This window comes from Convolutriloba macropyga, unplaced genomic scaffold (genome assembly GCF_964194025.1).
Source record: "Convolutriloba macropyga unplaced genomic scaffold, txConMacr16.3 SCAFFOLD_1685, whole genome shotgun sequence".
Lineage (NCBI taxonomy): Eukaryota > Metazoa > Xenacoelomorpha > Acoela > Convolutidae > Convolutriloba > Convolutriloba macropyga.
In genome coordinates this window covers 7,501-24,353 of record NW_027449908.1, presented here as the reverse complement: position 1 = coordinate 24,353, position 16,853 = coordinate 7,501, and the positions used below count along the sequence as shown (strand labels likewise).

At 35.5% G+C, this 16,853-nt stretch overlaps 1 protein-coding gene across 1 annotated transcript in view; it reads right to left on the bottom strand.

The window, feature by feature from the left end:
* Nucleotides 1-5,025: 5,025 nt before the first annotated feature.
* The window catches only part of LOC142355411 (sodium/hydrogen exchanger 9B2-like), a 13,278-nt gene continuing 1,450 nt past the window's right edge, over nt 5,026-16,853 (bottom strand). The window contains exons 1-3 of the mRNA XM_075407599.1: nt 15,770-16,853; nt 10,335-10,499; nt 5,026-6,378 (exon numbers count right to left, since the gene is read on the bottom strand). The exon at nt 15,770-16,853 is cut by the window's right edge and continues 1,450 nt beyond it. Coding sequence (XP_075263714.1) covers nt 5,156-6,378; nt 10,335-10,499; nt 15,770-16,511 — 2,130 coding nt within the window. The 5' untranslated portion in view covers nt 16,512-16,853 and the 3' untranslated portion in view covers nt 5,026-5,155. The remainder of the gene's footprint in view (nt 6,379-10,334; nt 10,500-15,769) is intronic.

Below are 16,853 nucleotides of genomic sequence, written 5' to 3'. Positions count from 1 at the left end.
GTAAGTACAATAAACAGAATAACTTTTGCGAAGAAGAAAATGTTTCTTCAGAGCAAGCTTCTCCAGCATCGGAGATGGGAATGTTTTATACTAAAGAACAAATCTTTAGCATGTCTGTGACATGGGAATATATCTCAATAAATAACTGCAAAGTAAAAATGCAAGTAGACACAGGTGCAGATAGCACAGTGATATCATCAAAAATATGGACTGAGCTTGGTAAACCTCAGTTGGATGGTAAGATAAGACATCTCGAAGCTTATGATGGTCATCAATTAACGCTTCTGGGATCACTTACTTGCGACGTTGAGTGGAACGGAAGCAGGCTCACGCAAAAACAACTAGCAGTTGTGCAGTCTGATAAAGAATTTAGACTACTTGGTAGAGACCTTCTACCCAAGCACGGTGTGAACAACATCACAGCCGAGCACCTACCTGCGGTAAAGGGTTACAAAGTTCATGTGAAGCTGATACCAGGAACACGGCCAATGTTCTGCAAAGCCAGAAAAATACCTCTAACTCTTCAAGAAAAGGTCAGAGAGAAGCTGGAACGAATGGTCAGACAAGGCATCCTTGAAACAGTAGAGCCAGGAGGAGTCACTAATGCATCTCCAGTGGTGTGGCAGAGAAAGAAGTGTAGAGAACTGAGACTTTGCGTGGACTTGAAAGTGCATATCAATGGCAAGGTCTTGGATCAGGACTACCCAATACCAGACATGGAGAAGATCTTCCATAAGCTACATGGGGCCTCATATTTTGGCAAAATTGACCTCCCAGATGCCTACTATCAAATTGAACTTGACGAAGAAGCAAAAGATATATGCACAATCAACACATCTCAGGGACTGTTCAAGATGTGCCGACTACCTCAGGGATTGAAAAACTCTTCTTCAATCTTCCAGAATTGCATAGAATCAACACTCACAGGAATCAAAGGTGTTGTGATCTTTCAAGACGATGTGTTGGTGTATGGAACTACCAAGGAGCAGTTCGACAAGAGAATGCTTGCAGTCAAGAGTCGACTACGTGAGAAAAATTTTACTATTAACTCAAAACCAGTCGATAGCGTTAGCTGTTTGGGATACTCCATTTCAAAGGAGGGAATAGCACCAGATCCAAAACATGTTGAAAAAAAAATGCAAAAGCACCAACTAACAACAAACAACTCGAATCGTTTATTGGGCTAGCTAATTTTTACGGAAGAATGATTCCTGATTTTGCAACAAAAATGCTACCCTTAAATAACATGAGAAATAGCGATTTCTCATGGGGCAAAATGCAACAAAAAGCTTTTGAAGACATAAAAAATTAATAATGTGTAAACGAACTTGTACAGCCATATAGTTTACAAAAAGAAGCAACAGTTACTACTGACGCCTCTGAAAAAGCCATTGGCGGGGTTCTTTCGCAAGAAGGACATCCAGTCATATATGTATCGAGAAAATTGACTCCAGCGGAGCAAAACTACTCGAACATAGAGCGGGAAGCACTGGCAATTGTCTTTGTGGTCACAAGATTGAAGCAACTCCTTCTTGGAAGACGATTTACCCTACTGACTGACCACAAACCACTCAAATATCTCTTTGCACCAGACGAGGAGATCCCGAAGACAGCATCAGCGAGAATCACAAGATGGACAAAATCTCTAATGGGCTTCGACTATGAGTTGAGGTACACACCAGGAGAGCAGATACCCCATGCAGATGCTTTGAGCAGAATGGATTTTGGCGAAGACGAATCGGACAACGATCGAGTGTGCTTCGCAATCAATAACATCTACTTCGCCCACAGTGATTTGGTGACCCAAGCAGAAATCAAAACTGAACTTGGAACAAACAGACTCTTCCAGGACATAATGAAATGAATCAAAAGCGGCAATTGGAAACAATGTTCAGAATTGGAAAAAGGATTCGAACAACAGAAAGATGCACTTACTTTACATAATGGAATCATCTTCAGAGTTGTTGTTCCTTTCATTCCACCCAAACTACAACACTTGGTTTTGGCTAAAGCGCGTGAGACACATCCCGGGAAGAATGCAACTGAGGCATCGGACAGAATGATAGCATGGTGGCCTGGCATTACCCAAGACGTTCAACACTTTGTTAGTAAATGTAAGAATTCTAAAATGAACAGGCCTAGCCTGGGAAAAACAGACTCTACGTGGCCAGAAGCCGACGTTTGGGAACGGCTCCATGGACTGGGGTTGTGTTAGGGACCAAGGCAATATATTAGTAATTGTTGACGCGGGTTCTGGCTGGATAGAAGCTTTCCACGTGGGAAATAGAACACCAGAAACAGTTAAAATACATCTTAGTCAAATCTTTGCAATATTCGGAATACCGAAAACTTTATAATCTGATAATGGTCCTGAATTTGTAAGTGGTGATCTTAGGCAGTGGTGTGAATCACTGGGAATTAAGAAAATGGAATCACCCGATTATCATCCAAGAGCTAATGGACTAGCTGAAAGAGCAGTTCAGACAGTGAAGCGGGCACTTCAAGCGTGGAGTCCAAACCTTAATGTGTCATTTGGAGCATTCCTGCAAAGAGCACTGATGACACATCGCAACACTTCAAAGACGAGGAGCAAAACTCCAGTTGAACTCCTGTTGGGACGCAGAGTGAGACTACCAGCAATAGCAGATTTCGACATTTGCGAACCCATTCTATTCAAGGCCAACAAAAAGACAAATACAGTTCCTGCTACCTTCATCATCAGGAAGGGCCTGAACACAGCTTTCATACAGCCTTAAAACTCAGCACGGACTATTCTAGTGAGCGACAAACAAATTGCGAGACTAGACGAGCACAATGTGAAAACTGAACCAGCAGTGGAGGAGACCATATCTCAATCAGAACCACAACCTCAGAACACAGATGTGGGACCTTCACATCAAAATGAAGCTTCTGCAGCAACATCATCTGCAGAGCACCAACAACCTGAAACCTCAGAGCCTTCACAAACATCAACCAGGAACAGAAAACAACATGACAGATTTGGAGAACCTATACCCACAAACTTGCTTAAAAAAGGAGGGAGGATGTGATGGTTTCAATGAAACATCAAGAAACTTAGATGTTTTATTAAAGTTTCAAAGAACGAAAGAAGAACTTACCTGACGAACTTTATTGCTGTGTCGATAAGTAATGGCTACAAAACTAAACTCAATTCTAATTTTGTTTTGGCGCTATCATTATCTTATTGACCTATCAATCATATGTCAGAAGTAAATTCTCCCACCAACAGAAACCTGATTCTAACATCCACAAGCCATATATGATTCTCATGAAATGTTGATGAAAATAGAGAACCACCTCCGGGATTCGGAGTTAAGATCTATTCACATGCCAATCATGTAAAATATATTTAGCTAATCTAAATTTTCTCTGTATAATTTCGCATAGATAACCACTATAAATACAAGCTAATTTTTGTATATTTTCAGTTCAAAATTCTATTTAAAATTCAACTTATTGAATTCTTTGACCCGTGTTATCGACCACGACAGGCCCTTCGGGGTTTATCAAAGTTGTGTTTTTTTTTTCGGCCCGCCGATTTGAGCTTAAAAAGGGTTCAAATTTGTTCCACTTTGTGATATCAAAACAAGTGCGAAACACAAAATTATTACTTTTGCGATAAAATGAAAAACTCGAATTGTTCTAACTTTTGATAAATATTATTTTTGATCTGAAATAACCCAGGTTGAGGTCCCAGACGGAAAGTCGATATGTCCAGACCATCCCAGACGGAAAGTGCCTATGTCCAGATTTTCGTGCGTTCACCAGATTTTCGTGCGTTCGTGTACAGACTTTCGTGCGTTCATCAGACTTTCGTGCGTTCACCAGACTTTCGTGCGTTCATGTCCAGACTTTCGTGCGTTCATCTGATTTTCGTGCGTTCACCAAATTTTCGTGCGTTCATGTTCAGACTCAAGGTAACTTTATGTGCGAAGGCACTCAAGCGCTGCTTGTGATTAATTGCTGTATTTTTTTAAAACCAGACTAACGCGAGATGACAGAGGCAAAATTTTAAGTGAAAATAAATTAAATTGAAATAATTCACAGAGTAGTGGAAATACAGACTAGTTGTAGTAGTGCATATTATAATAAGTGCGTTAACCCGTGTTAATCAACAACAATCAAGTTATGAATAGAGAACCGACAACTAGAGGACAATTTAACGATGCCAGAGAGAACCAACGACAGCTGAATACAGAGCAGGTGGGGGAGGGGAGGGGGTCTGTAGGGGGAAATATAGAGATAGGAGGAAAATGGGACTCTACGGGGAGTGTGGGGTGGGAGAGGGGGTAGACTTGTCGACAGCGACAGTGCCTCTATCTATCAATACAATTTTTCCATATACAGCACATTTTTATGCGTGTGAACAATTGACATGAACTGAAGCGTCAAAGTTAAAGAATTAATTTTGCCACTAATTTTTGTTTAAGATCTTGTAGGTAAACAAGAGTGGAAATTTTAATTATTTTTTCAGAAACCCTGATCAGAAAAACGGGAAAATACGTCCCAACTTGTAAAATAATATTTAACGAAAAAGATGAAGGTTTTTTATCAAGAAGAGGTTTTTAACCACAATTCATCGAAGTCTAAACCGGACTTACCAAGGTTTAATTAACTTACTAAGTTAATAAAATCGTGGTAAGTCCAGTTTTGTTGGTAAATATTTCAAAATTTCGTTTCTATGAAAACATTTTCCATCGAGAACCCGAACTTGTAAGATAAAATTAGAGTATGTTTAGGTGAGATAAAATGGTCAGATGACTTTTTATTGTTCTTCCCGAAAAATTTGTAGAGCAAATTAATTCTAGTCTTTATGCATGATATGCTCAGAAACTGGTCATGCCAGGAACTCAAATCATTCAAAAATTCAAGCAAATTAAGAGTTATTATCTGTAATTTTGTGTCATTAAGACTAATTTTTTACACTTTTTAGAGGTTACAGATTCCTCGTCTCATTTTTTTTGTTATTGTTTATTTGTAATTTTTTATTATCTTTGATGCTAATGCTTCAGCTCTGATTGTATCACAAATATGTCAGCAGCCATATTTAAGACAAGTTAAACTTAAACGGTAGTATAGATCACTAAACGGTTCTGAAAGAAAAACTACACAATTACAATTGTAGTTGCTATCATCACACATCTACCGAATTCGTAAGATTATTACAGTCGTTTTCTAAGTTGACGCTCGAATCTGAGGGTCCTTTTTGTGGATTAGATGAGTCGTTGCTTTGGGTCCTGTTAGGTTGTATGACGACCACCGCCCCGTTAGTCGTAGGCGAGGGTGAGGCGCCGACGTTAGCTGTTTCGTTAATAGTGACCATGGTCGTTGCATTTGATATACTTTTGTCGTTATTACTGTTAGCCGAAATATGGAACCCTTTCTCGCCGTCCATAGGGTTCGGTGTCGGGGATGGGGTGTCAACTTCGGCAATGTCGTTTGATTCGCTTGGCAATAAGTTCATGGCAATTAAAGGTCTCGGATAACCATCTGATTTCTGAATTGAGGACCTTCGTCTAAATGAGCGTCTGGTCACTATACGTTTTGGAAGTTGGAGCAGCCGCTGTCCTGTTAATCGAATACCCAAAGCGCCTAACGGTGCAGAAAGCAGAATTGCAAGAACGGAAATTGTGAGTATAATTCTTCCTAATTTAATTTTGTGTTGGTCGTTTGATTCCATGGCAAGGTCGAGAGGAATTCCACTTATGGCAGCTTGAACAGTAGCTTTCGGAATCCAGGCTATGGCCACAAAAAGTTGCTCTTTGAAGTTCAAACCAACGCCCATAACTGTCAAAAATGACACACAAACTCTAACAATAAGACCCCCGAGTAAGACGATTAGAGATCTCATAACAATCGAGGATTCAATATCGTCGAATTTGATCTCGGTTCCGATTAGACCAAAAAGTAGCGGCATTAGCGAATTCCAAGCGTGTCCGAAAGCTTCTCCGACCGGACGCTTCGTGTCAATATCCCAGCCGAGCCCAGTAATGAATGAAACAGCCAGACACCCCAGTGCACCCGCACCCGCGAGATGCAACCGCTGGAACCCGAACATGAACATGATTCCGGTTCCGAACAAGATTAGGAAGCGGGCAGTGGTGTGGTTCTCTGTTCGCAACAAGGGGTGGCCCCGTTTGTCCAGTTCGTGTTTCTGAGGTGGTGGTATGTACCACATTATTATTCCGGCTATTAGCGAGGCCACTAGACCGACAGCAATCTCGGTCGGAGCGTGAAGAAGTACCTGATAGAGGGGTTTATTGCCGTCGACAAACGAAATGGACATGACGACACTGAATGCACTTATTGCTATAATGTCATCAATGCTGGCTGCTGCTATTATTAGCGTAGGGATACCTAAACAAAAATTTCACACTATAACTTTAGCAGTCTAGCAGAAAAAGGTAACATTGAGCGTGTCCCAGTTTCAAAGTGTGTCGTATGTGATGTAATTGAATGAATGAGTTGGAATTAAAACACTCACGTGCACATTTTAAAATGCCGAAAGTCTGCAGTGCCAGAAGTAAAAATGCCAGAAGTTGCTACTTAGCCAGAATTTGAATTTCGTTGACTTTCGTCATTTTAAAACGTGCGCGTTTCGTGTGTTAAGCATGGTGAAGTGACTCTGCAGAAGTCACTTCGAAATTCCGACTTAATATCTCGAACCGCTTCGCGGTTCTCGATAAACGCCAGAAGTTCTCAGTGACTTCAAGCAGAGTCACGTAACCATTACTTAACCAGCAACAGTCAATCAAAATAATTCGATAAAACTGCCTGGAGGGATTACTAATGAGAAGTAAATCTCATCAAGTGGTAACCCGGGATGACTTCATAAAGGAAAATTTAGCTAGGTTAAAGGAAAATTGTGATCCTGAGTTCAGAAAAAAAGTCTTTTAATTTTGCAATTATCGATGACGTACGTATTTGTAAAATGATTATCAAAACTTTAGAAATCTTTATCCCTTTTCATTTGCATTCTTTGTGATATGAACAAAAAAACTTATCCGAGTAACCAAAAATCTTTGAGATCTAGAAAATCACTTGTATCCTGTTTGGGTGAAATCAGGAGAAAGAAAGAGCAACCTGGGGCTTAAAAAACTGCCCTAGTCGAAAAAGGCGTTATCTTGAACAGTCTTGACAGATTATTGCAGAACTTTGGCAAGATTATCCACAACCTTACAAGAGTCCTGCAAGTTCCTACAAGCCCCCACCCCCCGTCTTTTCTCAAGACTTCTGCTAGACAAGATGTTTTCCAACGAAGACCCAACGTAAAAAAAAGAGTTTACGCATTTTTTGTCGTTTTCAGCCCATAACTATCTGACAGAGATGTTAATTAAAAACTCAGTGAAAAAAAATCAGTGGAAAAAATATTCTTTTCGGCAAGAAAGTCCTCACTCATATTTTGAAGTAAATTGAAGGAAATTAAAATAGAATTACTGAATTTACTAGTAATGAAACCCGACAATTTTAATAGTAAAAAGTAAACATAATGTGCCAAATCATAGTTAATTAATTGCAACAGGTTTAAGTTGCTTTAATTTAAAAGCAAATCTCTTCCATCAACATGATCAGTTAGTTGCCTGTTATAAAAAAAATAGGACGTAACGAAACTTCTATTAATTCGATGACTAATTCTCAAGTGATCTCGAAGCTTAGGATACACAAATTTCCTTGAGTACATAAAATTTATTTACGCTCCAAATTTTTTCTGTCGTCTGCGGTTCACCCGGCATAAGACCAAAAAATCTACAACAAAAGTATAATCTGGAAAAATGTGACAAGTATATCGCAATACACAACGAGAAGCAATTATTTGCAACCATTCGCTAATCAGCTACAGTGCTATCGTTTGCTGGCCCCGAATTAGTACTTAATGCGCGCAAATTGCGCTGGATTAAAAAACCTACTCGCCCAACTAGAGGGGCCTTTGCCTTTTTCAATCTTACCCAATAGGAGAGGAGAATTCAAAATGCAAGTTGGACTCACCCAATAATTGGGGAGCAATTTCATGTTTCAACCCCATCCAAAAAGAGGGAGAGGTTATAAACCAAATTGTTCTAAAATGTGAGCAAACCCACCAATTTACAATTCAGAGAGATTTGCCAGGCGATTCCATTGACGTAATCAAACCCATGAGTCTGGCCAACACAGCTAAAGATTACCAATGGCCAAAAATAATTATAAATTCGATCATCTTTTTTAAAGAAATTATAGGAAAGCAAAAAAAGTTAGAGCAAATAACACAATAAGACACAAAATAACGTTATAGAAGCACTTCCTCAATCTTCTATGCGCAATAAATTTGAGTCAGTGAGGAAAAATCTGAAACCTTTCGAGTCATCAGAAAAAGAAAATTTCTCTTGGTGTGTAGTAAAAAAATGGTTTCCTAATTAAATATTTTTGTCTCATAGCAATGAGATCAACGTTGATTTTGTGACTTATAATGGTAATGAGCATGGGAAAATGTTCTGTCTACTTTAAATCCAATGTTAGAACATTTCAAGTGAAGTAGTTGTTTGCAATAAGCCATATAGCTCGGATAGTTTTTTCAATTACATTATCTTGAGATTTTTTTATCCATTTTGCAAAGTTTTGCAAGTTGTCGAAAATGTTTAAAGAAAGTAGCATACACACCACATGGAAGGGCACTCATAGAAAAGTAATTGAAGTGTTGTTACGAAAGCATAATAACGTTAAACATTTGAGACAAAAATACACAACTTACATAATTTTTTTTATTATGGAAAATTTTTTGGGATAGTTGATAAATATAGGGCAACATAATTATTCACTATAAACAATTTTGATTTGAAAGTTACTATTAAATAAAAAAACAGATCTTTTTGAACTATTTAGGAGAAACTAGAAGTAAAATTTCAAGTTTGTAACAGCTAGAGCATAATTTGATTTTACAAGTCCGCGTAAATCTATAATTTCTTCGTTTTTCTATTGGAGGCGGTTTCTTTATTAGATTCTGGACCGTTTTTGAATTAACTTAACACACTTCAAAAATCAAAATTTTTTCTCCCGCTGTTTCAAAACTCTGCCACTTTTTCTAACGAATCTTATGAAAAATGTGATTAGATCTAATTCCATCTTATTATCCACGCAGAAAATACGAACAGAAGGAATTCCAAATTATCAAAACTTTACGAATCAAAAATTTCCAGGATTTTAGGAGCCCGCTAGAACAATTATTGCTCTGAGAAAATACAAATATTCTGTTAAAAATGGCGATATTACCTTTTAGTTGAATTTTTTTTTAAAAATTATATATTAGTTTCAAAAAATGTTATATAACATAACATAGTATTTAGTTTTTGCAAGGGAATAGCATAAAAAAATTATGTATTGGTTTTATATGAAGGTTTACTTTTCATTACTTATTATCATTAAATACCAAAAGATGGCAATTTTTTCTTTGTAAACAATTTGCAAATTTGGTGAAACATTTGTTCGACAAAAAAAATATAAAACGTTAATTTCATAAAACAAGTTGTAAAACTAACCCATTATTAGGCAAATGTCTGTCACAATTGAATTTTTTTGGCAATAATTTATCAATTAATTTTCGACTATGGAGATGTGTTGAATCAAGGAAAGAATAGGTAATAGGTGCATAATGATCCAAAAATATATATTTGTAAAAAAAATTCGTATTTTTGACCAGCGGAATAATTTCTAATGGAACCTTTGTAACCATAAATATTATGAATCATGGAAAATTCATAGAACGAGCTTCTTTTTGAGCTCTTTTAGACCATTACGGTCCGTAGTTTGATTGGAAAGTTTGACAATCCGGGAGGAGCTCCACCCCTTGGAGGAGCTCATTGTCAACGAGTGATCATAGAAATCTCAATAGGAACATCAAAGATTGACTCGGGGGTGTTATCTTAGCAGCCTTGTATTTGACCTGATCAGACTCTGAATCAGGCCTGAGACCTTCTCTATTTTTTTTCTGAGTCAGGCCTGATTAATTGCTCTCAAACAAAGTTCGTAGCAATTATAATAGTCCTGTCGGTCTTTTTAATGCGTTTTTTTGCTTGACTGATTTTTCGTCTGTCGCTTTTGACTTTTCGTCCTCAAAAACGGGATAAACAGGTAGCACCCAGCGGACATTACGTTCTCTTAGAGCCTTTCAGCTCACTAATCTTACAGTATGCGATTCACAAAAACTGTTTTGGAGACTTATACTTATGCTGTGAAGGGCGGTTCTTAGAGGTCGAAGATCCCCCCCCCGCTGTTGCCCCACGTTAGTCGGTTATGTTTGTCTCTGTGGACATGTTACGGGTAACAATTTGATGTTATCATACCCTGTTCAACACCGTAGCCCTTGTTCTGAAGTTTGAGGAGGCTGGGCACAACCACAGCCGGGGAGACGGCTGCCAGGATGAAGCCCAGCATAAATGCCCAGTTGAAAGGCATGTCGAAGAAGAAGTAGGCAAGCAGGGCTATGATTGGTCCCTCCGCCAACACACCTGTGTAACACGTGAAGTAATCGTTAAGTGACTCTGCTTGAAGTCACTGAGAACTTCTGGCGTTTATCGAGAGCCGCGAAGCGGTTCGAGATATTAAGTCAGAATTTCGAAGTGACTTCTGCAGAGTCATTTAACCATGCTTAAAACACGAAACGCGCACGTTTTAAAATGGCGAAAGTCAACGAAACTCAACTTCTGGCTAAGTAGCAACTTCTGGCATTTTAACTTCTGGCACTGCAGACTTTCGGCATTTTAAAAAATGCACGTGAGTGTTTTAATACAAATTAACACAAAATTATAACAGTTGATAAACACCCACACAAATCACCAACTGAGAAAAGTTAATATTGAAAGCAAAAAATTTCACTTTTAAGTTAAATTTTATCTTAGACAATTAAGGCACTGAATTGTAGTTATTAATAGAGAATTTGTTTTTGGATTGCTTGTTTAGATTTAAGCGTACTGAAGGCCATTTTTTTGAATAGTAATGTATCCAGCCCCACATAGTAGGGGATGTTTTATATAACCAGCTGTCAGTTTTTGTTTTGTTCAGCCAGTTTTTCACGATCCGCGTATTTAAAAAAGTATCATTAGGAAGTCAAACTGAAAAAAAAAGATTTTTCAAATTCCGTCTCGTTTGATGAGCTATGTTCAATCCTTCGTGCGAATATTGTTTTTGAATATTTGAATGAAACTAATGAAATTGTTTTCAATGCTTATATTTCCTCAAAGAAATATCAAGTTTGCATTTTTTTAAAAAAGATTCTTTTTTTGTGAGCCCTTTTCATCCTCATCTCACTGATTCATAAAATTGAATTCATCCATCAAAAGTAATTTTGTCTAAAATATCATCAGTCATAAAAAAATCAATCTATAAAAGTATAATGAAGAAGGCATGTAAAATGATTATTCTGAAGGCATGTAAATTTTAAGCTTTCGGTTATATTATCAATTTACCTGTTTGAAAAAAAATATTACTCAAGAATTTAAGCTTTTCTTTGTAAAATGAGCAATTCAAATAGTTTGATTAAATTAGAAAAAGAAATGAGTGTTTTAGAACTGAGTGTTCTAAAATAATAGTTTTCACCTCATGATGCAATCTCATAAAAAACAACATAATTTTTTTCAGCTGAAGCCTATTTGTAATATTTTAAAATGATATAAACTGTAAAGACTTATAATACTTATATATAATACTTATATATAATAGTAAATACTTATATATATATATATATATATATATATATATATATATATATATATGTATATATATATATATATATATATATATAAATAGTGTATATGGATTTGCTTTTAATATATATTGTACATAGTACGACGCTATGCATGAAAAACCATATGGAAGCACAAAAGTTCATGACGCCACGGACCGAACCGTGCGACTGTGGTAAAATTAAGCCCTCACTTTTTTCAATTTTGCTTTTCTAAAAGATTTTCATCCAATGTACAAAGGTTTTTCTTTGCTCAAGAACTATTCCTCAAATTTCTGGTGAATTTGAAATAAAAAGAAAAAAGCAAAGCTAATGAATAAACTCGACGTCAATTTTTGAGTTTTTTGTTTGTGTTTCCATGAAACCTTTTAATAAACATAAGTATATCTATGGAACACTTTGCAATGAATTTCAAATTGGCATAGATGAAGGCAAAAATTTATATCTTTTAGGATTTTTTTATACAGTCTGCCATAGCAATCGAATTTCAATGTTTTAGAGAAAAATTGAGAGCTAGAAACTACAGCTAATATGTTTTGATGACTCTCCAACAGTGCTTTTTCGAAGATTATGAGTAGTTTCATTGTCGTTTCATCGTTTCAAAAAGATATTGGTCATTACGGAAAAGTTTAAAAAGTTGTAAACTGTGCCCTCCCACAGATTATGAGTACTTATTTTTCATCGCGCTGAACCCATAGTCTCAATTAGATTTTCCATTTTTTCACAAATATGATTTTTTTACAAAAAAATTTGCAGTTGAAGTTTTTACACCAGAAGTGCATAATACTACAGAGTGTCAGCAATTAAAAAAGTTTTCGGCAGCTTTTTCGGACACTTCAATTTCATGGTTTGTTTATGTTGTTAACCAGATGCACAGTTACCGCTTGTTGGACTTTTATTGGGCATGAGTATAACCACTTTAAGCTGCAGAATTTTGCTTCTATATAAATTTTATTCAAAATAGAAAAAGTGTACAAGAAACGTAATTAAAACTTAAAAACGACAACAAACGTTTCTAGTCAAAGCAATTATAAGCAAAATGAAATAATTGTATAAAATACGTGTTTCACAAAACATAAAAACTGTAAGAAGGTTTCTTGTAAAAAATACACCAAGAGAAAATGCAAAGTATCATTACAATAAATGAGGTTGCGCTACAAAAAATGGGTATGAAAACCAAAAAGAAGCAAAATCTTTAAGAAAAAACATAAAAATTTCCTAAAATAAGTAGTGTAATTAGCTTATTCAAGTTACAATTTCTAATTTTTTGTCTCCAATTTGTTTTCAATTGTCATTTCATCTGTTTTGAAATTCAAAAACTGCCTTGAACGATTGATTAAATTGATTAAAATTCACTTTATAAAGCGTGAAAAAATAAAATCTGTTAGAAGCTATCGAGCTATTATTTTTGTTTCTAATCAGGCGTTAAAGAAGTGAAGATACCAGGAAATTTTCCAGAGCAAAATATGAAACAAGATGTTAAAAACCTCGACATTTTTAGCACACAAGTATTAGAAGTTTTATTGACACCTTCAATCTTAATAGTGTAAACTCGGTTATCATGGCAAGACTTAACGAAGTAGAGGTAAACATTTTGCTCTTTTTCTACATAAAACTTTGTTTTTTTGGAACTTTTTAGTGACCCAATGATTGCTCTGTCCGACAACATCAGAAAAAAATCGAGTAGTTTTTTTGTCAATTAAGTTCATCCAAAAATGCCCAGTGCTCTATCCTGCTAAAAATCTTGGATAATAATAACTTTTTCTTTAATTAGGAAGCGGACGCACAAATAAACCCTCCTGTGGTAATATCTGAATATGCATAACTTTAATGTTGGCGATCGTCTACCAAAAGTAAACAAAATAATAAATTAATATAACAAATAATGAGCAGCATTTTCTAAGCCTTCTCTAGGACAAAATGTTTTGCATTCAGACAAAAACTTTCTTCGTCGATTTCTTTTGTTTTTATTTTAGAAAACAATAATTTTAATTGGTAAAGCTTTTCAAATTGACACATACCTCCCCGATACTTTTTCAGGTTATGCAGCGTTTTAAATTTTCAGCGATCAAGAAAAGCAAGCTTGAAAAAATCCGATACATTTTCAAATACGATTTCCCATTTTACTTTTTTTCCTGATACTTCAAAATCCGAAAAGGTTTACTGCAATTTTGTTATAGTTTAGTAGTAAAGAGAACTATAGCAACCACCTGATCTGCTCATTTGAAGTATTTTTTTTAACATTGAAGTGCAGAATCAAAGTTCCGAATTAAAAGACTTTGAAATCGTTAAATGATATTCAAAAACTTAATTAGAATTTAGCCAATTGTAGCCATATTTACCATAATATTGCAAATGGTAAACAGTTTAAAAAGAAAATCTTTAATTTTTACATAGACCAATCATTGACGTTGAACAAAAATTAGCTGACTATTTCCAACGCAGACAAATTTTTCTCTTTCTGAATTTTTGAGTACACTAAATTTTCATTTCAGACAACGACCAGCTAGATGACAAGTGAAATTGAAACTGTTTTCAAATTATTTGTGATTTTTCTTCACTGGGCACTTAAAGGCGAAGCGACTGAAAGCATTTTTCATTTTTTACTTGCCAAAAATTGCTCTCATTATTTTTTCTTATCTCTTCGCTATTTCACAGAAGCATTTAAACATCAGTAAAGTCTCCATGTTTCCGAACAAAGCTCCAGCCAACAATTTGGCTTTATAAGTGTGTACAAGTTTTCAAATTTATTAAAAATACAATTATATTAAGAAAATTAAATTTTCCTTTAGTTTTTAACATATTCAGTTGTTTCGGGAATTTTTTTTAAAACTCTCCCCGAACTTCATTTAAGCAAAAAATGACACATCAAGGGTAGCAGAAGTATATTTCATCAACTAAAAACAATAACCAAACACTGTGCCCTCTGCATTTATCAAAAATTTTGCATAATACAAATTTAAAACTAAAATTGCTTACTAGAGAAGTAAAAAACGCTTCATTGAAATCAAATTCCAAATCTTTTAATAAATTTCATATCATACAGTTTTCCTGAAAAAAAATCTTCTTTACAGAATAAATACCTCTTGAATATATTCTAACGATTTTTGATCTACCAAAACAATTCAGTTGATTCAAATTTAAATTTGACTCAGGCAAGATTGAGAAATAAAAAGGAATTTTAAATCGAAGCCGAGCAAAATTCTACAAAAATAATAAACAGGTAATTCAATAAGTTAAACATCAATATTTCAGAGCTGATTTATTAATTTTTCTCAAAAAATTGTATTGATAATATATCTATATATATATATATATATATATATATATATATATATATATATATATATGGTTAGATATATTATATACAATTTATATTTATATATGATATATTGAATTTATTATATTATATTATATTGTATATATATATATATATATATATATATATATATATATATAGTCTCTATTACGAATTCTATATATTCTATATATTCTATATATTCTATATATTCTATATATAGTCTCTATATTCTCTAAAAATAGCGGTCCAGAATACTGGTGGAATTTTTAAAAATCTAAAAAAAACCTAATTAATAAAGGTTAAAAAAATTTGAAAGACAATAATATATTTGATTTGGTGTCTTATATGTAAAATTAAACAATTTTTCTACTCAAATTTTGACTGAAATTGAATTTCAGAAAAAAATCGATCTTTTGAGCCCACAAATGATAAAAAATTCTTCTACAAACTTGAAAAATCAGAATGATTACTTTTTTATTTAAATGGAGTTTAAGGGCACCCTGTCAAAAATTTAATGATGCCTTGATTGAAAAATATACATTTCTTAACGTAAATGGACCAAATGTTTTCCTTTTGTAATGGACCTTTTACGATCAAAGGCATAATTTTTATTATTGTTTTTAGGCTAACTAAAAGTTTTCTTTGACAGTTATTTAGTTTAGTTAACGTAAAAAAGTACTAAAATTACAAAGTCGGCCCCTCGAACAGAAGAAAATGTTTTCGTTAACTTTGCTTACCTGGGCAGAGGGCTAATCTGATCACGACGCTCTTCATAAGGAGTAGGCCTTTCGGGTTCAAACTGAGACCGGCTCGTATTAAAATTGTAATAAAAGAGAAGTCCCTCAAAGCCACTCTGTACTCGCGGGCAATGTATTCGGCTATCGGTTTGGGCGTAAATGGTAGGGTAATGTTGTTGAGTAAAATACCCGCTAGTAACATCCCTAACAGGGGTGGTAACCCAAATAACCCAATTAAAAAGCCAGTTACTCGACTAGCTACGTATAGTGAAAATATTGAAAACATGTTCCCCCCAAAGTAGGCCTCCTCTTTCCCCACGATGCCCCATAACGCGGCCCATGAGATTAACAAACCCAAAACACGAGTTAAAACCCACCCGAAATGGCTGTGAGGTGGGCATAAAAAGTACCAGCGCACTTGCTGTAATTTGGTCGGTTCTTCTGGTAAAGCGTTTTCGGAGAGTAAACAAAACTGTACTGCTTTTGTGCGATATATTGCATTGCAAAGTCGCCCGACTGCTTTTGGGCACAAGTCGGAGGGATTCGTGGTAGTCGTGCCCTGTTCGGCCGAATGGTTGGTCCCAGCACCCAAAGACGCTCGATCGGTGCTTCGGGTGACTTTGGCGTGTGGGTGGGTGTGGTGCTGGTGCATACTGTTGGGGGGCTGATTATGTTGAGTTGAATCGTTAGAGGGGCTGTTCACACATTGAATGTGTTGGGTGGGTTGCGTTTGAATGACCATAGCTGCCACCCGGAATCGGATCAATTATTGTTCGGCAGCAATCTATGGCCACTGGGTAACGTGTTATAGTTTGAACTCCAAGTTATAACCAATAAATTAAAACTTTTTAGTTATGAATAACAAATTTGGTCTTTATTGGACAATTGTGAATAATAGTTTCCTGTGCGATACCTGAAATCCTGAATTGTAACCGTTAGATAAACTGAAACTACGTATAATTTTCAAAAGAAATCGAAAGTTAATAAGAATAGAGGCATATTATTGTACTGGTAAAGTGCATGTAAATATATTTTGGATAAATGAAGTTTCCTAAGCTGTTTGACAATGAAAAGCAGTGAAGAT